Raw genomic sequence first — 25,244 nt, 5'->3', positions numbered from 1 at the left:
AGGTTAGGAAAAGATGAATCATGCTATCAAATCAAAAATCCAAAAACATACACCATTAAGGAGAAATTAGAGAGCAAAATTTATATTAGAAAGTTTCTCTATAGTTTGCCTGCCTACATACTCGACTGGGCCTGCGTATGCTAATATTCTTATTAAGAAAAGATCAGATAATATTCTTCCCATTAATGATCATAATGATAAAAACGGTTAAAATGGACCATCACATGGTCCCGATTTCCACCACTACATATGTTAGAATTATGTACGCACATGCCAAAATGAGAACATACGTTCTTACTTCTCAACGCATGTTCATAAGTCCATAGATACCTAGCGACGACGTTCACATCTCAAAACGTGCGTTCACAAATCTTACCTAGCCACATACGCACGTTCCTAATGTTGTGAACGTTCACAAATCTAACTGAGAGCTGGCCACACATTTTCAAACGAAATCTAATTTCAATTGCAAGTGCCATACCTGTCAGAATTACGTATGCACGTACCAAAGTGAGAACACATGTTCTCACTTCTGAATGCACATTTGCAAGTTTACAAACACTTAGCTACACACATCCACATCTCGAAATGTGCATGCATCACAAATCTTACCTATCCACGCACATTCCTACCTTACCTGGCCACATAGGTTCTCAGTTCTCGACACATGTTCCTAATGTTGTGAACGTTCACAAATCTAACTAAGACCTAGCAACGCACATTTCCAACTCATTTGGCCACGCACGTTCACAAATCTAACTGGGACCTAGCAACACACATTTCCAACTCATTTGGCCACGCACGTTCCTAACGCTCTGAACACACATTAGTAAATCTAAGACCTAACCATGCCACGCTCCTAACGTTGTGAATGCACGTTCGCAAATCTAATAAGGACCTGGCCACACATGTTTCCAAGTCACTTAGCCACACGTACCTAGAGGGAACGCAAGTTTCCAACTTGTAAATGCATGTTCACAAGTTTAACAGAGACTAAAAAACATAAAGAATCCAAAATATCTAGGACCACCACTTGTGTCAAGGAAGGTGTGCTCTAAGCTGATCACCCTTACATGTACACGAGGTCAACAAGGATTTTTGGACTCAATCCCACACTTGAGGAGAGTGCCTCGAATGAAGTTGAATCAAGAAAACCTTCTCAAGAAGAATCTCTACGTGCTTCACAATCCTTGAGACCTCACAGGAGCCAAGCAACCCCAGGGACTAAATATTACAACGATAACAAGAACACTCCCTTGAGTGAAGCCAATTACTGGAACTTGTATCTTAAGAGACACATATGGACCAAGAAGTTGGAGTGTCCGACTCCCCTACAACCACTTGAAGGAGTTTTGTGGACATCATTAAGGACATTATTATAGGAGGTCCAAGCGACGAGTGGGAATCAAAAACTCATCAAACTGTCCACTAAGCGAGAGACTGCCCACCACTAGAAAGGCCAAGCACGCAGGCTTCCATTCTCGATATGAACACTAACTAGTCAGTTTTGAAGCACCAATCCTGTAGAAGAAGGTATAATCCTTCCTAGAACCACAACTGCAATGGTCGCAGAGACAACAGCAGCTTTTGGCTCAGCTAGCTCTCAGAACATAAACCTTGGGAGTGTTCGAAACAGTGGAGACCCACCGTATCTTCTAGCTTCAGTGTCACACCTCAGTATAAGCGGTGCAGGGGGTTGTTAGGTGCCACGGTAACAACCCACGCTACTAGGGTTGAAGATTCAGTCTAAGTTGTTGGGGGTGCAGGTGCCACGATAACTATGGAAACCTTGTGGCATGGAGCAGGGAGCTCCAAACTAGACCCAACATTGGTAGGAGCATACACACCACAGTACGACCTAGCTTTACATGGCTACTCTCCACAATATCCCCCAATACCCAGCATATACCATGCCACCAACCTACCCAGTACGAGTAGTGCAAAGAGATTCAATATGACCACGGAGGCCACAACAACCACCTAGGATACTAGGGCTAAAGAGTCAATCTAAGCTACTGGGTCCATGACTATGAGAACCTTGTGGCACGAAGCAAGGACCTCCGGACTAGACCCAACACTGGTAGGAGCACACACACAAGAGGACCCAACCTCACACGGCTACCCTCCATAGTATCCCAAGGAACTTGCCTCAAGGGAAATACCCAACATATGCCATGCCACCAACCTACCCATTCCCATATTATCATTTACAGTCACTGCCTCAACCTCCATCTACACAGTACTTGCTACTCTAACCATTGAAGATATCATGAGGATAGTTGCCTAAATAGGAAGGAGAGTAGCAACAGGGCTAGTAGCACCACCAAATTAGTCGTCTAATGGCGAACTCGCGAAGTCAAAGCAGTTCACAATCAACCTTTCCAAAGGTACCAATGAATAAGCTAGGCCCCTACTTCAAGAGAGAGGATATGAATGCTGTCCTCCCTATAAAATACAAGGACAACCAAGGCTTAACCATCCTAGATGGAGCTGGGATCAACACCACCACCAAGCAGTGCTCGGAGAAGTGGGGACAACCATCACTTGACACTACCAACATAGTAGTCAAGCTCGCTTTGAGGAGGCCACGACAAAATCCATGAAACTATTGTGCAATATGAGAATCAAGACTTTTGGTCTAAGTTTCCGCCACTCTTTTATTGTGATGAATTTTTCACAATAGCCCAATTCCTATGACTACATCCTTGACAGACCCTTTATGAGAGCAACCTGAATGGTGCATGATTGAAACACAGACCACATCTACCTTTGGAAAAGGAATGAAACCCTCAAAGCAAGCTGACAAATATGAAAAACTCATCCTATAATAAGTCATGGCATTTGGCTAAAGACTCAATAACCACCAATAACACCATTGAGCTAAACATTTGTCAAACTTGTCATAAAACGTGTCATGAAACATTGAACGAGGAATGCTAAAAGCTCGAAGTTTGACTCACTTCCAAAGCCGAAAGAATCTAAAAGTTGGATACACATTCTTGTTGCGACTATGTACATCCTCCCGACAAGAACATGCATAAGATATGCCATAACAAATGGCAAGGAAATTGCTTCGATATATAAGTGTTGCAAAGCAATGCAACGTGCACCAAAATTTGAAGGCGATGCAATATTCCCGACCAAGAGGTGGTGGTAGCTTGGGGCCCAAAAAGATCAAAAAGGGATGATCTATATCTTTTCCAAGGAAGAAATGAAGACCATCAGCTTCGACACGTCAAGGCCATAGACTCCATGTAAGCTTTTGCCATCAATGGCAAAAAGAGCTCAATATTTCCAAAATTCCAATCAAGTTAATGGCCACGGAGAGACTAGCTAGGATGCAGCTTGAATAGGACAGAGAATAAAAATATGATTATTTAGTTGTGGGTTGCATGTGATGTCAGATTGGCAGCAGATTTTGACTGTTGATGATTGGGGTGTGAATGACTATCCACACGGACGAACCAAGGGCTAACTGCTAAATTCATGCTTGGGGGGGGGGGGGGGGGGGGGGGGGGGGGGGGGTGCTTCAAGAAGTTCCCAAAACCAAGCTTGTATCAACTAGATAGGATAAAGCGTGTCTTTTACTGAGCCAGCAAACTAATGTGACTCAAAAACTGGCCCAAAAACCCATATATGGGGAAGCTTGTGTGACTTTAAATAGGGTGAAGCTTCTTTGTTGAAAGCTCTGAACCCATTGCATGAAATAGGATTGAAACTCCTATCAGGAAAAATTTTGTATTGCCTTGGCTAATTTTTCGACCCTTGAAAACATGTCTGCCTCTGCCTTCAGCCTCAGAAGTGGAGAAATGTGGATAAATACATTCACTCCATTTCTGTGTCTTCCGCATCTTCGTCTTCTTCCAGATCATATAGTAGTGCCCGTCGCTGCCCAGCAAACACACATGCCAGGCCCCTTGATGCTGAAAGGAAAAAACCAGTTACTGTTGATGTTTATTATACATTTCAAACACAGAAAAAGGTAGCACCTTCATCACATTGACTTAAACTAATCAATGCCCTGGTAGCTTCAAAGAAAGCAGATATACCACTAACAGCAAGTGGTGGTACAGCGTCCGAATATGAAAGGGCACGAGCTCTTCCATCTTTCAGAACAATATCAACCACAGCACCCTGGAAGTGAACAAGCTCTTATCACGTGAAGACAGAAAATGCAACAGCCATCAAGTTGGAAAAGATGGGTTTGGGTTTATTTTCATGCAAGGCCATGGTTGAATTCTAGTAACATACATCAGCTTGCTTGTATAGGGATCAGCACCCCTGAAAAGACTCTTGATAATGAACGCATTAGTACAAAGCAACCGACTTACTGTAGACAAGCACAGATTCAAGAGGCCTGGCCTAGGTAAAGGAAGTGTTTCTGTAAGCTTCATGTATGGAAGGTCATCAATTTGCAGGATCATTAACCATGCCTGTCCAGGTGAGATTGTTTTACCCAAAAGAAGGACAAGCTGCTTTTCCTGACCATCATGTCAAAACATATTATTAACATCCCCTCTTTCCAACTAGTGAGCTATTCTTAGTAACTGATGACCTTTTCTTAGTTCCATCAAAGTAATACCTTGTACAAAGCTAAATCAATACAAGAAAGCCCAGCTCCCATGCGCAATGCGATGACTTCCCGACCCCCTGTTTTATTCGATATTAGAGAGGATCCGGAAGGGTCTCTCGAGCTGCCACGGATGATTCCAATAATTCCATAGTCACTTTCAGAAGTCTCATTCAGCATCTGAAAACAAATATAATGGGTTGAATCCCATGCCTTCCCTCCATCTAGAAGCTGCTTCGAAGAGAAGCTTCCTTTGTCCTGTGAGAAGTGTAAAAGAAAGATGTATCATGAGATATTTGTACGTTATTCACATTTCAAATACAATTGACAATTTACCTCATAGTATGCCAATGAGACCGGTATGTAGGAATCCGATAAAATTGGCTGTTGAAGTTCACAGAGGAGGAGCATGTCTTCACAGTACAACTTCTGTGACACAACCTTGGATGGCATGGAGAAAGCTTGTTGACAACTGCACAACATCAATCTCCATGCAAGCATTTATTTTAAATTTCAAGGAAAATTGACGAAAGAATTAGTTGTTTGATGCAAGAGCTTGAGGTCATACAACGGACTTTGGTGTACATATAGCCACCAGCTACTTAATGCCCATCCACATTATAGACTTGTAGCTCACATATCAAGCCATAGAAGATAAATATACCTGATTAGCCCCAAGCTAACTAATTGTCATCCCAACAAATGCATGAGACCATAAAATTGGGTGTCTTTTGCCACAAAAAAACCTCTCCAACCAATCAAAGTTCAGCCCCATGCCCTGTTAGTTCTCTATATACAACTCTGGCCTGCCTATGAGTAGCCACTTTCAACACAGAAGTGAGGCTAATGATTCATTACCTCATGTGCAGAAGAGAGATCTGTTTATTCAAACTATTTTGGAGAAATGTGGAGTCTACAAAGCCACCCATCAAAGCAAGCTCTTCCAACCTCTCAGATTCTTCCCTGAAAAAAAAAAACATGAGTAAATAGTCACATCAAAGAGGCCCATGATGACTCAACACAGCTAGTAAAGACATCACAGCGCCTGATCTAGCAGAAAGACCCTTTTATAATGGTATAAGTCCTGTACATGCCGAGTTACTTACGTGTCCATTTCTAGCTTAACAGCATCTGACACACAAGCCAGGTGAGGACCTAACAAATCCTTCTCAAACTGCGTTTTCAAAAATGCCGCAACAGCTTCACTGTTGACAAAATTTTATATTTAAAAAAAAAGAGGATAAGAGCAGTTAAATCTTTGGTGTCGCACTTACAAAGCTACAAGGTTTTAAAAAACACCAGAGGATCTTGCAACAACACCAAATGGGTGCAAACATGGATTCCTAAGAAGTTTTTAGCTGCACAAAGACCTTGAGATGGGGACAAAAACACTAATGGATCCTTGTTTCAGTCCATTATTAAGACTCCAGGGCTTGAAGCTCCAGCCAGGATCCTCACCTTCCTAGCACAACAGAGTAGCAGCCTCCTGAATGAGGCCACATAGTCGATTACCTGCCCTATTTCTGTTCAAGATTCTCCCATTGCTTCTGTGCCATTAGTCCACGACAGTAAATTCCTTCAAGACTCCTCGATAGCATTCGTCCCAGTTCTCCACCACATAGTGCTTTTGGTAAACTTCCCACCACCAAGAGCACAGTTCTTGTCAACCCTGTACACACATGTAGCTAAAAAGCATCAGAACCCCAACTGCTGCAACAAAAATGGTAACGTCTCCCCTTTATGGCGTGAGAGGTGAGTCATCCCTTTACCTTTGCCCTCACCCTTGCCCCTACCTGAGTCTCTTCCCCAGCCTCAGTCCCACCCTCAGCTTCGCCCCCGCTCTCGCCTACACCCCTGCCTGTCCTAGCCCTTCGCCCTCACACTTGCCCCACCCTCACCTTCTCTCCTGCTCTTGCCTACACCCCTACCTGGCCTAGCCCTTGTCTTTTCCATCCATTTTGCTTGATCCTTATAGGCTTGTGCTCTTTTCTTGGCAATTGATTGGCCAGTCCTGGCTTTTCCCTTTTCAAAAGGACTCCATAGCAGCCACTCATTCCACTCCTACCGAGGCCACCCAAAACTAACCCTTTTTGGAAGCAGACAGTGGACCTCCTGCTCCTCTCCAGCTCAATGGACGACCTTGTTCTCCAAGACCGTCAGCAACAAATCAGTCCCCGGTCAGATTCAATACCTCCTGCAAGCCACCCCCATTGATGAGCGGGGATGCATTGTCAACATTCTTACTCATCCGGATCAAGTTCCAATCAACCTCCCTTGAGGGAAGACCATGTCGTTGAGCCCCTTTGCAGTATGGGGTTCCCATGTGTACTTCACTAGGTGGAGACACGACTTCAAATCAGACTCTGACCCAATAGCTGGTGCAACTGGCTTCCCGGTCACGGTCTGCTTCAAGCGCCTACCCCAAGGAATGTTTCAAGCTTCTCTGTTCACCAGGTTCTTAAACTCCCCTAAATGGCAAAAAGGGCTGTCGACCAGGTGGCAAGACTTCCTACCCTTAAGTGCTCACTTCTTGTCTGGCAAACCTCCCCAACGCCTCAAAATCCCATTGCTGGCTGGTTCCCATTTGTTGCAGTGGATCGAGTTTTCAGAATTACCAGGGCAATGCTTCAATTGCAAGAGATGGGTCAATGGCCACCCCACCAAGCCCCCCTGCCAAAGCTGCACACCCCACTCCCTCACTGGCAGGAGGTGCCTCCCCTCAAAAGGCATGGCAGCAGGAGCACCAGCAAAATGACCCCCACCCAGGGGTGGCACCTCTGGCTGCCGCTTGCGATAGAGACGAGTTGGACAAAAGGGAGTGCAGCTCGCCATGTGTAGAGCCCGAGGCAACAGTTCCCACTCTGGATTGTTACTTGCTTTATCATCAGGATGTTGTGGGCCAAGTGGCCTCTCCCACTACCTCTGAGGAGTCTCATACGAGGGCCCACCACACTTTCTTCACCCCCTATGATGAGGTTCAGTAGACCGAGAAGCTTCCCTTGATTGGCTCATCGGTGAAGTTCCTCCCCAATTCCAGTAGCTTCAGAAAGAAAGAGCATCACAGTTTGTAGGCCCAAAGCACAACCTGCAGAAGGCTGGAAACAGTTGATTTTTGCAGAAAATGAGCACGAGGGAAGCCCGTAGGTGCTTACAAACATAAGAGACTGCTGCTACAGCCAATGACCTCCAGTAGATATGCAAGAATGAGATGAAAAGTGAGGGGAAGGGTGAGAACCCTTATATATCCCTCCAAAGAGTTGGTCGGCCAGCTCTAGCAGGCCGACAGCTGTCCAGTGGCATAAAATGCTATAAATGCCTTAAAAATGGTAGAAAAAACCCAAATAATATCTACTAAATATGCCAATGCAGGGTCTCATAAAATGACCAGTACAAGCATGAAAAAAGGTGATGTAGACCCTTTGGAGATCATATGTTCCAACACCTCCTCTTCAGCACCAGAGGGGCGGTCCAATACCAACACGCTAACATTTGCAAAGGAGCCCTTAGAAGTGGTTTGGTGACGAGATCAGCCACATTGTCCTTGGTTGAACAGTAGGCCAGCCGAAGAAGTCCCAACTCGATCCAGTCACGTACAAAATGATAATGCACCAAAGACCAAGTGTGATTCCTCTCAATAGAGGACATCTCTTCTTCCATGGCTTGCCGCCATTGCGGCTGTGAAAGAGCCACCTCTAGACTCTCAAGCTCATCGATCTCTTGGAGAGAACTCATGAGAGCATAATTCACTGCGTGATGAGATGTGGAAGATCGAGATGAACAACAAGGTCCAAGGGTGGTGGTAGAGATCTGGTTATGGAGCTGTGCATCAGTTAGACCAGAATCTCTAGAGAGTTGCTGAACCCACCAAGGTAGGCCAGCCTTCCTCTCAAATCATGAAGAAGAAGAAGATCTAGTTGCAGTAGAAGACTCATCCGATGCTGCTGGGAGAGGTGATGAAGTAAGCACTGGTGGGGGCAATCTCGGAGTCAAAGCAAGACTCATAGAGGGAGTGGGAACTACAGAAGCTAGTGCAACAGGAACTGGTGGCTGTAAAGTAGCAACTGGCACCAAAGTTGCAACAAGAGGAGGAGGAGAAGCTGGATGTGGAAGATCCTAGAGGTATAAGATCACTAACATCCGTCGGGAATGGATCATCCAAAAAATATGTAGATGCATCAAGTGGAGAGGAGTTGATATTAAACAAGCTCTCATAAAATCGAGCATCACGAGAAACGATGATGTCATCAACCTCCGGATCCCAGAAGAGGTATCCTTTGGATCTCAGACTGTAACCTGTGAAGATCGTCCTCTTTGACTTTGGTGCGAGAGTGGTCCTCTTCTGATATGAGACATGCACATAAGCAACACAACCGAAAACACGTAGATGAGAAACAAAAGGCTTGTGTCCTGTAAAAGCTCCTCCAAGGTCATCCCCTCAACCGCTTTTGTGAGAGAGCGGTTACTGAGATAAAAAACTGAGGTAGCCACCACAGCTTCACCCCAGAAAGCAGGAGGGAGACTTGCATGATACAACAAAGAACAAGCCATCTCTTTTACGGTCCGGTTCTTCCATTCCACAACTCCATTCTGCTGAGGAGTGTAAGGAACTGTGATCTGTCAGTGAATGCCCTTCGATGCAAGAAAGTTATCAAACGGTATAAACTCACCACCATTATCAGTCCGATGAAATGAAACTGTACCCCAGCCTGATTTTCCACCATCGCGATCCAAGTCCTGAAACTGGCAAAAGCATCCAACTTGCGAGCCAGAAAACATAACCAGACTTTGCGAGTGAAATCATCCACAAGAAGAATAAAATATCGAGCCCCTCCAAGAGACAACCTCCATGGGTCTAGCAAGATCTGTATGTATAAGCTCCAGTCTTCGGGTTGCTCGATGAGTGGCCTCCTCTGGAAATGCATCTCGATGATGCTTGCCCATCATGCAGGATGAGCAGATATGTGAAAGAGACTTGAGCTAAGGTAGTCCGCTGACAACATGCTAAGAATGGAACTTCTCTAAAGCAGTAATGGGTACATGACTGAAGCAGGAATGCCACAGAGAAGTATCTGCCTCAGAAACCAAAGCCATCAAGGAGGAGAAAAGCTGATGAATATGTGAGTTAGTGCGAGGGATCTAGGAAGAAAAGTTGGTGACCTTGTAAAGGCCCCCTTCATGGACTCCATTGGCAACAACCAAGAAAGTCATCTTGTCGATCACTTCAATGACCTCACCATCAAAATACACACCAAATCCCTTTTGAGAAGCTTTGTATAAAGAAAACAAATTTTTGGAAATCCGCGAAACATATAAAACATCATGTAAGGTGGCAGAGGAACCCAAGAAACATTACCAGTGCCGGTGACAGGAAGCGAAGAGTTGTCGTCGATGTGAACTGAAGAAGAGAGAGTCTGGTAGTCCTCCAAGATATGGGCCTGATTGGTCATGTGGACAGAAGCACCACTATCGCCAACCCATTCCACTGCTTCAGATGTGTCACTGACCTCTTCTAGACAAGTCATATCTGTAATCACGAGGAGTGAATCCTATGAAGAAGTGGATGAATCTGTGACTGCCATGTATGCAACTTTGATAGCTCCCTCCTTTGAAACTTTGTCCTTGACCTTGTCTTTGGTGTTGTTCTTGTCAGATGCTTTGGAAGCATCTTGGGCTTTATACTTGGCTTTGGCTACTCGAGAGTCATCACGACGAGCAAAGCAGCGAGCCTCAATATGTCCTATCCTACCAAAGTAATCACATTCATTGCTTTTGTCCTTGGACTCCTTTGAATCCTATTTACCCTTGCCTTTGCCTTTGTTTTTGTTGTTGTTGGAGGTCCCTTTTCCGCCTTTGCCTTTGCCCTTGACAGAGGCAACAAAAGCAGACTCCAACTTGCCTTTTCCGCGAAGCATGTACTTATCGTGAAGATAACTCACGACTTCAGGGGGAAGAGGATTACAGAAATAAATATTATCCTTCAAAGAATCAAAGGAAGCAGGCAATTTACCAAGAAGTTTATGTATGGGATTGTTGATGGCACTCCCGTACTCCTCAAGCTTCAGCTTGATACGGGTGAACTCTCCAATCTTCTCAATCAAGATATCTGACTCATTGATTGTAAGCTTCTCTAGATTTGACTCCAATTCGGTAATCATCACTATCGAAACTCTCCCATACCTCCTTTGGGTCTCTATTCACATCTAATGAGCATTACTCCGAGAAGAGACAAACTGTGCCTATATAGATGGAGTCATGCAATGGATGATGATAAGACGAGCCCAAGCATCCAATATGCTTCTCAAAGTAGGGTCCACCAAGTGAGGTGTGGAGATAGCCATCCACACACCAGCTCCTTACCGCAATAACTGAGTCATGTATGATAGTTGGTTGCTAAAAGCTTTATGGAGTCACTAACTTGGAGAGGATTGTAGGATGGGATATGGGTAGGGGTAGGGGTGGGAGCAAGACCTTGATGAGAGAAACTCAAAGAAGAAAGATTGGGAAGAGGAACCACCTGCGGAGCAAGAGCAAGGGATCCAATCAATGAAGGAGCTAGAGAAGCAACGCGAGAAGGAGTAGCAGTAGAGAAATCTCCTGAAGCCATGTCCTCAAACAAGAAACCTTCAAAGAAGAAAGAGGGCTATTAAAAAACAGCAAATAGCCTCCTCTGAAGCTGTGCACAGCAAGACGTAGGTGCTTACAAGCATAAGAGACTGTTGCTACAGCCAATGACCTCCAACAGATATGCAAGAATGAGATGAAAAGTGAGGGGAAGGGTGAGAACCCTTATATATCCCTCCAGAGAGCTGGTCGGCCAGCTATAGCAGGCCAACAACTGTCCAATAGCATAAAATGCTATAAAATGCCTACAAAATGGTAGAAAAAACTCAAATAATATCTGCTAAATATGCCAATGCAGGGTCTCATAAAATGACCAGTACAAGCATGAAGAAAGGTGATGTAGACCCTCTCGAGATGATATATTCCAACAGCTTCCTCGCCAGCAACTAACTCGGTTCTTCATACCATCCACCACCTGCGACTCTCCTAAACTAGCGAACCCTGTTAGACACCAATCAATTCAATCCTCCTCCAACCTCGTGGAGACCATCATTACCTCCTCCGGTATCAGTTCTCTCCCTGCAGACCCCAGGTGCCCCCCCTCAAATTATGGGGCACCCGTGGACTACGCCTTCTTCAAGTTGAGATGAGCTCCTATGTTGAAGTGGTACCCCCTCTTTGAGTCTACATGGTTATCCATCACTCCCACCACACTGAGCTTGATGATGTAGTTGCAATCTTCCCAATCCATTGGCGACCTACACCTCATGGATGCCATTAGAAGAACCTGGAAACACACTGGTAGCTGAAACTATGCATTGGAGCAGAGCATTTGATACGCCATTGGCAATGGCTGAGCCAAGAAAAGCTAATTTTTTAGCACAAAAAGGAATTTGCACAATGGGAGATGTCATATCGACTATAGGTAGACCATTATCGTTTCCACAAGCACGACGACAGTGGCAATTGGGAGCCCATTACCGCCATGTATGGAGACTTGTTGCTTAGCTAGCAGGACATGGGGATATGTGGGATATATCAGTTGGGCAACAACAAGATGATTGGCTCCTAAAGAACAGCCGACCAAGTTATATTACGGAGTTTCGTGTTTGTAGACTAACAACCGCAAGGACATATAGATTACTACTTCCACAGCCATGGATAAAGGGACATGCGGATCGGGTGTGGCATATGAACAAGTCCTTAGGCTGGTGGAAAGGTAATTTGGGAAAGATATGGCAAAGCAATTTGCCTTTAAAACAAAAGGTTTTTCTATGGAGATGCCTCACAGGAACGCTCCCGGTAGAGTCATCTATTTTTGGATATGGAACAAGATTCCCTAGGGTGACATTTGGGAAAATGTTTTGGATGTTTGAGTCGTCTATTTTTGGATATGGAACAAGATTCCCTAGGGTGACATTTGGGAAAATGTTTTGGATGTTTGGAAGATATCCTTCCAGGCTGCAGAAATATGCTCTTTTCTTTGCATGGGCAAGATATTGGGCCATATGGACAATATGGCTAGATCGTAATTATGAGATGTTTGCACAAACTCGGATCGACAAGTAACTTCCGTCCATCACTACGTCAGTCATTGCACGACAGTTTTGAGCTGCAGCAGATTGATCAACAAAACTATGAAGTGTTTTTCCAAGTTGATGGCATATGCTGCTGTCAATCACTGCCTGTTCCCTGCAGATCCTTGCCTTTAGGCCTTGCTCTTGATTGCTCAACTGCTGATGAAGAGGCTGACTGCTTCATGATTATGAGAGGGGCTGGGACCGCTTATTTATAGGCCCCCATGGAGCTGGTCCGCCTGTTTATTGGGGTTGGCCGACCAGGCCTACCCAACCTGCTGGCCATGCACGACCTGCTAGCCACGCATGATCTGCTCGGCCTCCCCATCTCATGCCCAGCCTAGTGATTTGGGCTTCGCTTGCCTGTGCATCCTGATCTGTCTGGCCTGGCCGTCCGTCTGATCCTGCCCGGCACCCATGTGATGCTGGCCAGCATGTGTGGTGCGTCACAGCCTATGATGTGAAAGAGGACTCTTTGGAGATCTACATGCATGATCTGCTCATATATTTACAAATTGTGAAAGGTTGGGGAAATGAGATCAGAGGATTACATTTTAATTTTAGGAAGATACCATTGCCTTTTCTAAGAGGATTTTAGACCTCCACATTACATTCAATATCCAGATCAAAGATGTTTGGGTCTTTTTCTTCTTGAGATGAGACGGCACAAGGATCACTTGATGAGTACTAAAGGGATCAATGGACCAGTCACAGGCTCCTGACCTCTTTCAACCATACCACAGATAACTGCAGGAATAGGTCTTGATAGACGCATCACTTCCAAAATCTCTGATGACACTGTGTGCGCGCACTTTGGAAACCTTCATTGTATATACTTGAGGCTCAAGAACCTCTGTAGGCTAGAATCTTGTCTATTATAATTTACTTAATATCACAAATTGCAATTAGCATGAACCAAATAGCATTGAAGTCTGGCCTTGAACTTACTTTTCACTAACAATGAAGAATAACTGGAGTACCTATTTACTGCCGGAAGTTGGTCTGCTGAAGGAGATTGCTCATTATTCAGCTGACGGAGTGACTTTGTAAGCCATACAAAGAACATCCGAAACTAGAAAAAAATTAAAAAAATTTTAAAAAAAATAAAAACACAAGTTCTCAAACATGAATGATGCCCATAAAATGCTGGAAAGCAATGTGCAATAAACACTTTATATATGCAACAATAATGACACTTATCACCAATTTCTATTGAGGTCTATAACCTTAGACAAATATATTAATGAAAATCTCACTACTTCTCAAACTTGACAAACCTGAAATGGCACTCTAAAATTCAAAAATAAATTACTTGCAAAGCTAAAAATTGCCATAGCTACAGAGTATCCCAACTAATGTCCTGGTTGCCTAAAAGTAGGTGCAAAATTGTGTATGAAAGATGGAGATGGCAACCTCAGTTTGAGTCTTTTCTTCTTTTCTTTTTTTGGGGGAGGAGGGGGAAAAGTGGGGGGAGGGCGCTTCTCTGGGGGGGGGGGGGGACAAAGTTTTCAATGACTTTCAAGTGAGATCGTTTTTGCATTTCAGATACAAAGTCTCATTCAAAGCCTCGTGCGTGCCACGGTGCATATGGTCTCGTCGGTCCATTGTTGTTGAGAACGTCAACCGACAAGCAAAATTTAAGCTGAACCCCCCAATTTCAGTGACTTTCAAGTGAGATTGTTTTTGCATTTCGGATACGACGTCTCATTCAAAGCCTCACGCATGCCGCAGTGCATATGGTCTCGTCAACCCATCGTTGTTGAGAACGTCAACAGACAAGCAAATTTTAAGCTGAACCCCCCAATCGCTCAAGACTTCGATCAACAAACAGATTGTCTTGCCGTAACCTGGACCACAAGGTGTTGAGACACCCACATGAGACGATTTATTTTTTTTTAAATTTTTTTTTTCGGCGGGGGGGGGGGGGGGGGGGGGGGGGGGGGGTAATTTACTAATTCTATACTCACACATGCGTGCACGGGTCCTCCTCTCATACCCTTACATCGTGCGTCTGACAGTGTAGCGGAGGCAGGGATTGAGCCCAAGGAACATATCATAATAGACTCATGTACTTCAAGCTTCCATATATTCGGATGGAAACATGGCTAGTTGGTGGCAACAATTTGAGCAAGAGCACACATCCCTTCTAGAGAATGTCTCTTGCACATATGTGGTAGTGACCGTGTGAACGGGGGCTTACCATAGGCACTTTTTTCCTCTACACATCATAGAGATTTTTTCCCCTTGTGGTGTGTCCGAATGCCTATACTTTTACATTTTAGGTTTGTACTTAGGGTACTTGTGGTTGTACACATCTTATCACTTCATTCTAATATATCCACACTTATGAGCTCTCTATTGCTCCCCACTCCGTATTCTTGCTGTTTTCTATGTATTTTTGCTAAAAAGTAGGGTTTGTCAAAATTCAACACTGGTCTCGAAGCTCTAGGTTGATTCTGCCTCAGGCATTAGCGCCCCATGCATTGGCCCAAAATTGTTTGCCGTATGTCACCATTTGGCCACTCCCTCTCTCTCTATAGGTAGGCGCCTCCTTCATGAGGCCTCGTGGGTTGTATTTTCAGCACTTTCTCCTTCCCAACTCCATATCCAAGCTAGCTAGGGTGTTTCCCAAAGCTTCCAAGAGTGTTTCCGAGTGCTATTCACTCTCCTGCACACTCCCAATGACTGAAATTCAACAAAACAACTTTGGCAATTGATTACTACAAGGCAGTTTGCAATGTGTTGCATTTCCCAGGGGGGAAGTTGACAAAAAGGATTTCAAAAATTGTGTCCATTGTTGCCCGTGCACTTGCAGTTAGAAATGGCACAAAATGCTTAAGATATATTTGGTGTATTGGCACAAGAAGACAAGCTTGACGGGAGCAATTACTCCTTGTGGAGCTTTATGATCAAAAACTTGCTTGTGGCGGCTGGCCAAGGGCCTATGGGGTGTACCTATCATACAAACATTGCGCCTGGCACGCCTCAAAGAGGTGATGGACGAGGTCGTCAGCACGCCCAAACCCAACCTACAACACCTTTTGTGCCCTCACAAGAGCAAAGAAGATGGAATGCGAGAGATACACAGGCCATGTCCTTAATTGCTTTGTCAATGAAGGTCGATTATACCTCATATCCAGTCTTGCAAGACGTCAAAGCATGCTTGGGATACTTTGGAGGCCATGTACCAAGCCAAGAATGAGGTCAGGGTTATGTATTTAAAAAGACAGCTTGATGGTATGCATATGCATGAAAGGGACACATGTCAGATCACTTGACGAAGATCCACGATCTTCACAAGCAATTGTTAAACATTAATGAAGTGATTCCGGACAGCCACCTAGTGTCTACAACACTTAACTCTTTGCATGAGTTATACTTGAGCTTCCACATGTCGGTCAACCTTTCTATTAGGGCAAACCGTAACCCACTTACAATCCATGAATTGGTGGAGTTTTTGTTGCAGGAAGAATATTTCTATGGGTATGTGTGGCCATGATCAAGCATTTGTGGCACATAACAAAGGCAAAGGCAAAACACGTGGCTATCAACCAAGGGCTAATTCCAGACAGCCATCAAACAAGGAGAAAGATGATGCACGCAAGTCCAAGAAAAAGGACTAAGTGTCATTACTACAAGAAGCCAAGGCATTATGTTATGACTCTTCTACTACTCCTGTAGGTAAAGATGCATCAGAAAATTATGTGCAAGATGACTCGGCTTTTCTTGTATGCAGTTTCAATGCTTCTCAACAGCATATGTGTAAGGTCCCTCCCAAGCCATGTATGTGTCTCTTTTAATATAGATTTCAAGAAGGAAAGAGAGTGCACTTAGAGAAGAGTGAGACAATAAGGCTAGAAACAGTAGGAAAGTGAGAGTCAAAATATTAGCTCCAAAAATCATAAAAGAAACAAACGAGTTTTTAAAGAGAGTGCATTTGCGACTATATACAGACGTTTATGCCTATTCCGCCCGCATTGGCTTGTAGACCAGATGCCTTCCGGTTCTTTTGAGTGGTTACATAACCATATTCTGAGTTTTTATCAGAGAGTTATAGCCGAAACAATTCGTTGGTTCTGTCAAGGTCTCTACACAGGGAAACTGTAAGAATGCATCTAGTAGCCACAAGGTAATTCTAGACCTTGAGATGCATATATCCCTTCATTCTTATCTAATCTCTTGGAAAAAAAAGCTAGCTTGCTATGACCTTTATGAGGAAGAGACTACTACTCCATAGCTTTTCTTTTAAAGAAAGAATAGTATATTGTAGTCTTGCAAGAGAAGGCTACTTTGCCATAGACCTTCGAAAGAGAGAAAAGTCAGAGTATGAGTAAGAGGAGATAAAGCTTGGGGATGATCGGATGATTTCAATCGTAAGAGAAGGTATTAGAAGACTCTCTATTCTCATATATCAAGTTCTGAAACTCTTATTAATGAGCAAAGACAACGATAAACGACAAATTTCTAAAAGGTATATATATATATTATTTTTCAATTATATATCATTCTTAGGGGTTGAGGTATGGCCCCAGCTTCTCTATTAATTGTTAATAGTCATCTATTTGATTGATTTACTAGTTAAAATTTTTATTCTTTTAAACAATAGCATATGCCTTAATAAAGAATGTCTTATCGCAATCTAAACTTAAAATGCTAAAATGTTTGTGAAAGGGTTGTTTTCTTAAGAAGGTAACGTGGATTCTAGTCCTATGGTTTAGTTAAGTAAATGGATTGTTATCTTGGTTAAATTAAGATACAAGTATAACTTCTCTCTGCCTTGACGCTGCCTTGTTCTTGTGCTTGTGTAGTTGGATGGCGGAGACATTAGTAAGGCCCGGAATCGACCCATGGTATCCCTCATACCATTGGGAGAATGAGGTTCGCCGATTGAGACGAGTAATTGTGATGCTGCCTAGTTCTGAGAGCCCGGGCTAGTGCGGTAAATAAGCCCACCCTAGCGCATAGACATCCCTCTGAGGCACAGGAGGATCGAGCGACGGAGCCTGAGGGAGCGACAGGCCGGCTTGAGTCCTCGCCAGCTACCAACGACGAGGTGTATGGTCCCGCAGGGTTTGCCTAGACTGTAGAGACTGGAAGGCCGAATTCTGGATCATCGGTAGTATAAAGGAAAAGAATAAGGGACCCGGTTTGTCTTGTATAGAATTGATTCTTGTATAAACTTTATATATATATATATATATATATCTTATCTTTAGTATTATTATACTGTGGAAAGTGGCTGTTTTAACGAACCTTGTGAAAGAGCCCTAATTAAGAAACATGTTTATTTATGTCAAACAGTGTGGTAAGATTAATTAGAAAACAAATTGACGCGTGAGTAGGGTAGAAAGTGGGTGGATGGAATGCCTCGACGGTACCATCCTACGGATGGGTGGACCCGATTAGTCGGGTAGCTTTCCAACAGATTAAGTGAAAGTCCTATGCTAGATAAATAGGTTCTCGAGCAACTCTATCCTAGAAGACTAGGCTAACGGCTATGCCTTGCATAGAAAGGAAAAAAGCGTTGTGAATCAAGATTAGTAGTTGCCCAAATTATGATCAATTACCCTATGGGTGATTTGATTTTTTAAAGACCACGTTCCCCCTGCGGAATAGGACTAGGTCTTACCTGCAAATCGTATCCTTGAATCTTTGCATGGTCAAGGTATCGACGAGTAGAAAATTTTCTCCAAGTTAAGACTTAGTAGACTATCTTAAGTGTTTCTTCTATTTTGGAAGGAGGGAACCTTACAATATGTCTCTCAATGTGGATGAGAAATAAGTTGTATGGTATTTTGCTAGCGGGGCCTCTAGACACATCACCTTTAGGAGTGATTTGTTCACAAAGCTAGGGATTGCCTCAGATGATAAGGTCTCGTGTGCAAAAAATCATTCTTATTCTGTGAAAGGCATTGGTGAGATTATACTCACAACAGTTAATGGTACAGATTTATGCTTGCTAGATGTACTTGAAGTGCTTGAGATTAAGAAGAATTTGTTGTCAGTGTCCACTTTTACTCAAAGAGGACTTGTTGTCAATTTCGAGGATGACATATGCATAGTGAGAGACCAGGAAAAGGACTATGTAATAGTTCTTCTAAAATGTTATGCCATGGACTCTACCATCTTGATAGTTTTGAAAAGAGAGCACACGATGCTTGTGTGGTTACTACATCTGCTTCTGCATTACAAGAAGCCGAGTTGTGGCGTGCCAAGTTTGGGCATGTGAATTATGACGGTGGAAAGAAAGAATAGGTCCTTGATGGAGACGGCCAATGTATGGTCAAGGACAAGGGCTTGCCTCATAAATTTTAGATGAAGGCAATCATGTGCGCTACATATGTTTTGAACAGATGCCCTACAAAAGTATTGAAAACCATCACTTCATATGAGGCTTGGTATGATAAAAAGCCTAAAGAAATTTGATTACTTCAAGGTTTTTGGTTGTCTTGCATATGCCCATGTGCCTCAATAGATGAGAAGCAAGCTTGATGACAAGGCAACAAATTGTATTTTTGTGGGGTACCAGCAGTGGTAGCAAAGGCTACCGTCTCTGTAATCCACTCAACCAAAGGATTTTTGAGAGTAGAGATGTGGTGTTTGCTGAAATGTAAATCAGCCTATGGCTGAATTTGGTAGACAGCTGTACGGGGCTCAACAAGACATGTTTAAAGGGCTACTTCCACTTGCAATTGATGGTACAGTAGTACAATCCGCCATGGAACATGTGTTGCAACAAAATAGGCATCATGTGGATACTGAAATTCAGCAAAAATGAACAACATGTTATGCATAATGATGTAGAAAGGTTGTGAGAGAAGAGCGGACAGCTCTATAGCAAGCCAGATCAATCGCTAGATGGCTGGTCCGAACTCTGCAAGAGAGCAAACTCTCTCCTCCTCTTAGACTTCAGTAGTAGCAGGACCTAAGGCTGGTTCTAGGAATGAACCACATCATGCAGATGTTGCTTGGTTGAGTAGCTTGTGTGATGATGAGCCAGACTCATTTGAAGAAGCTCAAGGAAGCTATGCAGGATGAGATGAATGCCATACATAAAAATGGCACTTGGGATTAGATGGATTTGCCTCTTGGCAAAAAGGCAATTGCCACTAAGTGGGCGTACAAAGTGAAGAGGAAAGCTGATGGTATTGTTGACAGGTACAAGGCAAAGCTTGCGGCCAAAGGACATGCATAGCAAAAGGACATAGACTATGATGAAACTTTTGCACCTACTTCCAGAATGACCACCATTGGTTGCATTGGTTGTCCATCATGGTTGGAAAGTACATCGGTTGGATATTAAGACGGCCTTTCTTAATGGGGATTTGCAAGAAGAAGTGTATGTAGCTTAGCCAATTGGATTTGAGGCAAAAGGTCACGAAAGAAAAGTATGTAGATTGAAAAAGGCATTGAACAAGCTCCCCGAGCTTGGCATGTGAAGATACATGCTTATTTGACCAACCAAGGCTATCAAAATAGTCCAACTGAAAGTGCCCTCTATGTCAAGGTGGAAGAAGAGGATTTGATTGTGGTCATCCTCTCTGTGGATGACATGATACTCCCTAGGACAAATGAGGATTAAAACCCAACATTCACGGTTGATTTGAAGGCCTCATTTGAGATGTCAAATCTCGGCCTATTGCACTTTTATTTGGGCATACAGTTTTTGCACACAGATGAGGGCATTGTGCTACTTGAGTTCAAGTACACAAAGGGGCTGTTGGAAAGGTTTAAATTTTAGGATTGCAAGCCTATTTCTACTCTTGTAGAACCCTAAGGCTGAACGTGTATGATGCAAGGAGAGCCTTTTGATAGCACATATTACAGACAAGCTGTGGGCTACCTCATATATTTGTGTAATACAAGGCCAAACATACAGTATGGGGTGTCTCAGTTGAGTAAGCTTATGCACAGCCCCCAAGGTCAAAGCATTGGCAAGCTATGAAGCAAGTGTTTCCGTACTTACAAGGCACCCAAGATCTTGGATTGTTTTATCCCGAGGGGATGATTGTCATTTACTTGCTTACAATGATTCAGATTGGGTTGGTGATTATGACACCAAAGTGTCCACAAGTGAGCAGATCAATTTCCAAATGAGAGTGAGCCTAAAGCTTTGAAGAAAGCTTCAAACTTTTCTTGAGTCGAAGACTTTGAAAACAAATTTGCAATGTTGTCATGTGTAGGACAATAGATCAAGCTGATCTTCCTTGCATGTACCCTTTCTTTGACATAGTGATAATGAATTTCTATATGCTTGGTGCGAGCATGGAAAACTGGATTCCTTGCCATAGCCATAGCACTCTGATTGTCACTGAGAATGGGAGTGGGTGTATGTTGACACCCATGACGATCAAACATCAATCTCCTCAACCATACACGCTCAATTGTAGCAGTGAAAGTTGCCATGTACTCAGCTTCACAAGATGATGTGGCGATAGTTGGTTGCTTTTTGCTCAACCAAGATATACATGAGCTGCCAAGGAAAAAGCAATTCCACCCTATACATGTTCACACTATCACTACAAGGGGGATTTGTAGGATTATATATATGTGGTAGTGACCGTGTGAATGGGGGCTTACAAGGGGCACTTTTTCCCTCTACGCATTATAGGGTTTTTTTCCCCTGGGCATTTGATGTGTCCGGACATCTATACTTTTACATTTCGGGTTTGTATTATCACTTCATTCTAGTATATCCACACTTCCAAGCTCTCTATTTCTCCCCACTGTGTTCTTTCTGTTTTCTGTGTATTTCTGCTGAACATTAGGATTTGTCAAAACCCAACACTTTGTAGAGCTCCACTAGGCACGTTTTCTATTGCCTTAGTACATAAAGCAGTTGAAGACAGACTTCAAGCGGATCTAGCAGGAGACCAGACCAATAGCGCAATTCCCCAAAAGAGGACAGCAGTTGGCGTACAATGATGTGAGTCAGATGAGAACCAGCTCCATCCTTTTGTTACTAGCACATCCAGTGCTATACAGAGCGGTTGGAGCCCACAACATTTGACAAGGAACTGGCTCTTGCACAGAAGTGAAATCCAATGGTAGCAGAGTATGTTAAAAAGGGAAAGCCAGTGCCCAGGACTTTCCACGAGTCTGGCAGCAATAAGAAGGAAGGGTCAGAGGAAGGTATACCATATTTGGGAGAACAATATGCTAATTCTCTTGAAACAGAACAATATAAGAGAGATTGCTCCAAGTTGCATGTCACCATCCAGATTCCACACCAGACATGCTTTGTACAAACTCCAGTGATTATCATGATGTGAGAGGGTTACTCAAGGGTGGTTCAGCATCCATCATCCAAACAAGTGACTCATCTCTAGATAGCCAAAGATCAAGTGGACCAGCTCAAGACGGATGCTCGGGCAACTTGAAGACTCGTGCTGTTTCAAAGCACTCATATTTTTAAGGCGGTATGATCTTCTTGACTTGCTCCCTGAAAATTGAATTGAATTTGTCTTGGAGTCCTTTTTCGGATGACTATTTAAGCTGTGTTTGTACCTGCTGAACTTAATTGAAGTCTTCTTTATGAAAAAAAAACATATCAAAATGTACAACCTTACAATATCACTTTGAATAGAGGATTTCAAGGGGGGGAGGGAAGGAAAAGAATAGACTGACTGAATAACTCTTAATCTTGATTTGAACTTCACAAATGTAGAGGGATACCTAGACACATACTTTCAATGTGATACAATTTTAGAAAATTTCCTTTTCAAAATATACATTAACTTATCCATGATGTGGAAATCAACTCACAATAGGAAAAATGTAACCCTGCACTGAAAGGCAATTATAGAAAAAATACATATGCAGCAGAACCTGGGCAGCTGTGTCGGAAACAGTACGTAGGAGACGTTCGACTTGTACAAGAACCATACCAGCATCCTCCATGGCTTGATCTACAAGTTTCTCATCAAGCCCAATGCTTTGCAATCTTGCCCGCCATCTAGAGATGCCCCTGAGCTCTCCAACTCTAAATGCCAAAATTTCTGCCACTGGCTGAAGAGAGAAGGGAAGAAGTTAAAGCATGAGGAAACATGGGTGCCAAAACTGTAAAAACTAGAACAGACAAGCATATGCTACATGAACACAACTTTGTAACCAACACTTGCCCTGGTTATAGGGCCTTACCTTTCAAGGCATATCTTGGACATAGGGATTTTTTCATATGCCCTAGTGACAAACCTACGGCTACAAAAAACTAAGATGTTTGTTAACATCAAACAAAAGGCTACACAAAACCTATTATGCATACAAAATGGTGTGCATCAAGCTTGTAATACTACTTATATACTGTGAGGACTTAATTTTTAAATAAGATTGTGTCCTAACTAGCGTGCAGATTGGAGTAGCTAGTGGGAACAAGGGCTTTTTGGTGTCTTCTCTCCTTGTTACAATAATCAATTCTCACAATGCTCCAAATAACACATACGGTAGTCAACCCGTCTGATACATACTTATTAACAACCCATGTGCATGGATGGTGATTTGCAGTTGCACCCAATACCAATGATGAGTCATCGATGTGAAACTGTCACACCAAATCTCCAATTAGCCCCATGCATGAAACAATTTCGACAACCATTAATGTAGAGCCCATATATACATATCTTTCCCATCATTACCAAAAAATAAACTCCTCTACCAGCACATTTAAATGGCTCCCAAAATGAGCAAGAACATCATGCCCTAGGGACATGCCTTATATTCAGGAACGTGCATGTGACATAGCCTCTAAATCCCTTAGGGTCCTAATTTTACTAGACATTAATGTTAACAAACTGAGAGCTTCATTAATGGCCTCCTCTACCAGCACATTTAAATGGCCCCCAAAATGAGCAAGATCATCATGCCCTAGGGACACGCATTATATTCAGGAACATGCATGTGACATAGCCTTTAAATCCCTTGGGATCCTAATTTTACTAGACATTAATGTTAACAAATTGTGAGATTGATTAATGTCCATAGACCATACGACAACAAGTAGTTGACAGCCTCAATAGGTGACTGGCCATGAGTGGCTGATGGTAGTGGGAGAGAAATGATGATAATGGCAATGGTTCACAAAAAGGGTTGCTCGGATTCTACCTCTCTCTGGGAATGAACCATGTGCGGCTTCTCTTCTTCAAGCATGAGGCCCCTTGCAAGGCTGCCTCGTCCTTCCTGCCACACATGGGCATTACAAGATGCTGCCCATTCTACTTCTCTGCCCTATTGTGCCGCCTCTGTGAGAGTTGGGTACGCCCCAGGCTTATACCTCCTGGTGCTCCCTATGTCCTTGCACTTAAAGCTTCTTGCACGGGCTTAGTAGCCCCCAGTTTTATGGGAAAACCATGGGGAGACTGCTGTTGCGCAAAACAGTTCCCTATGCCTTCCTAATATACACAAAGAAGGCTCTTCTTTACACGGTAAGCTTCTCACACTCCCCTGCTTAGCAGGGAAAAAAAAAGGCAGTGATAGAGACTCGTAGAAGATCACCAGCCGGTCATGTGTGTCCCCTGCCTTGGCCTTTAGCCACTGCTGAAATGCCAGCCGATTGCGCATTCCCTGGTGTCCCCTGCGCCACTAGTGACAGCTGCATTAGCCGCTCTAATGTCATCCTCCTTATTGCCCTTGGCTGAGACCTATGGGTTACAGAGCTTAGAAATTGGCCTTCCAAACAAAAGTCTTCCCATGGTACTGTTCAGGCAGCATGATCACGGAAGATAAGTGAGACCCAAATCTCCTTCTCCCTTACAGGGCTAAACGAGCAGCATTAAACTCACCCAAGGCTTGGGGTAGCTTGGAGCTAGGCGGGCTAATTGACGAGCTGGGCTAGGGATGGACTGACGGGCAGGCGCCCATGTGTGGATGCCTGGTGACCGGCGAAGAGCCTATAAAAGGGTGGCCAAGGTCAGTCAGTTGGTCAGAGTCTCGCGTGTCCATGCTAGAGCTCTGCGGTCAGGAGCCTGGATCTAGTGCAAACGTGCACCTGCTTCACGCAGCAGAGGCTGGCAACAGTCTCAAGGCCCGCGAGGGTAGCTCCGTGGCAATATGGGACGTCATGGGATAGAGATTGGTCCGTGTGTCTTGCTAGTTAGCTCAACTTGTGGCTCAGTGGAGAGGGCCAGGTCTTGTCGGTTTTGCCCACGACTGTCATGGTTGGGTGGTGAGTCAAGCCTGCATCCCCTTCGCAGTTTATGGCTTTGTTTTGCAGTGTGTCTTGCTAGTTAGCTCAACTTGTGGCTCGGTGGGGGGGGGGAGGTCTTGTGGGTTTTGCCCACGACTGTCATGGTTGGGTGGTGAGTCAAGCCTACATCCCCTTCACAGTTTATGGCTTTGTTTTACAGGTTTCGAGTCTTATTTCAGAATTGCTCTACGAGGAGACCCCTAGGGATTTGACAGTGGTATCAAAGCATGCCTCGAAGAGCGAGCAATTTAAAATTACTTTCGAGGCTTCTTTCTTCGTAGCAGGATTACCCGACTCATACCGTTTACAAGTCAAGAATAACAAGTGCAAAACTTTGGACAAGGCCATTCACTCT

General features: G+C 43.8%; 1 protein-coding gene across 1 annotated transcript in view; it reads right to left on the bottom strand.

Annotated features, from left to right (window-relative positions):
• Positions 1 to 3,522: 3,522 nt before the first annotated feature.
• APC4 (Transducin/WD40 repeat-like superfamily protein) overlaps positions 3,523 to 25,244 on the bottom strand; it is a 76,020-nt gene continuing 54,298 nt past the window's right edge. Inside the window, exons 11-19 of the mRNA XM_086822824.1 lie at positions 22,537 to 22,716; positions 13,689 to 13,780; positions 5,677 to 5,775; positions 5,429 to 5,533; positions 4,907 to 5,042; positions 4,583 to 4,828; positions 4,332 to 4,481; positions 4,050 to 4,134; positions 3,523 to 3,923 (exon numbers count right to left, since the gene is read on the bottom strand). Of these exons, the coding sequence (XP_086678950.1) occupies positions 3,826 to 3,923; positions 4,050 to 4,134; positions 4,332 to 4,481; positions 4,583 to 4,828; positions 4,907 to 5,042; positions 5,429 to 5,533; positions 5,677 to 5,775; positions 13,689 to 13,780; positions 22,537 to 22,716 (1,191 nt within the window). The 3' untranslated portion in view covers positions 3,523 to 3,825. The remainder of the gene's footprint in view (positions 3,924 to 4,049; positions 4,135 to 4,331; positions 4,482 to 4,582; positions 4,829 to 4,906; positions 5,043 to 5,428; positions 5,534 to 5,676; positions 5,776 to 13,688; positions 13,781 to 22,536; positions 22,717 to 25,244) is intronic.

Source organism: Cibotium barometz, chromosome 29, assembly GCF_041138505.1.
Source record: "Cibotium barometz isolate CiBa-2024 chromosome 29, ASM4113850v1, whole genome shotgun sequence".
In the NCBI taxonomy this organism is placed as follows: Eukaryota; Viridiplantae; Streptophyta; class Polypodiopsida; order Cyatheales; family Cibotiaceae; genus Cibotium; species Cibotium barometz.
The sequence above is the reverse complement of the archived record's forward strand: the minus strand, read 5'-3'. Positions and strand labels throughout refer to the sequence as shown.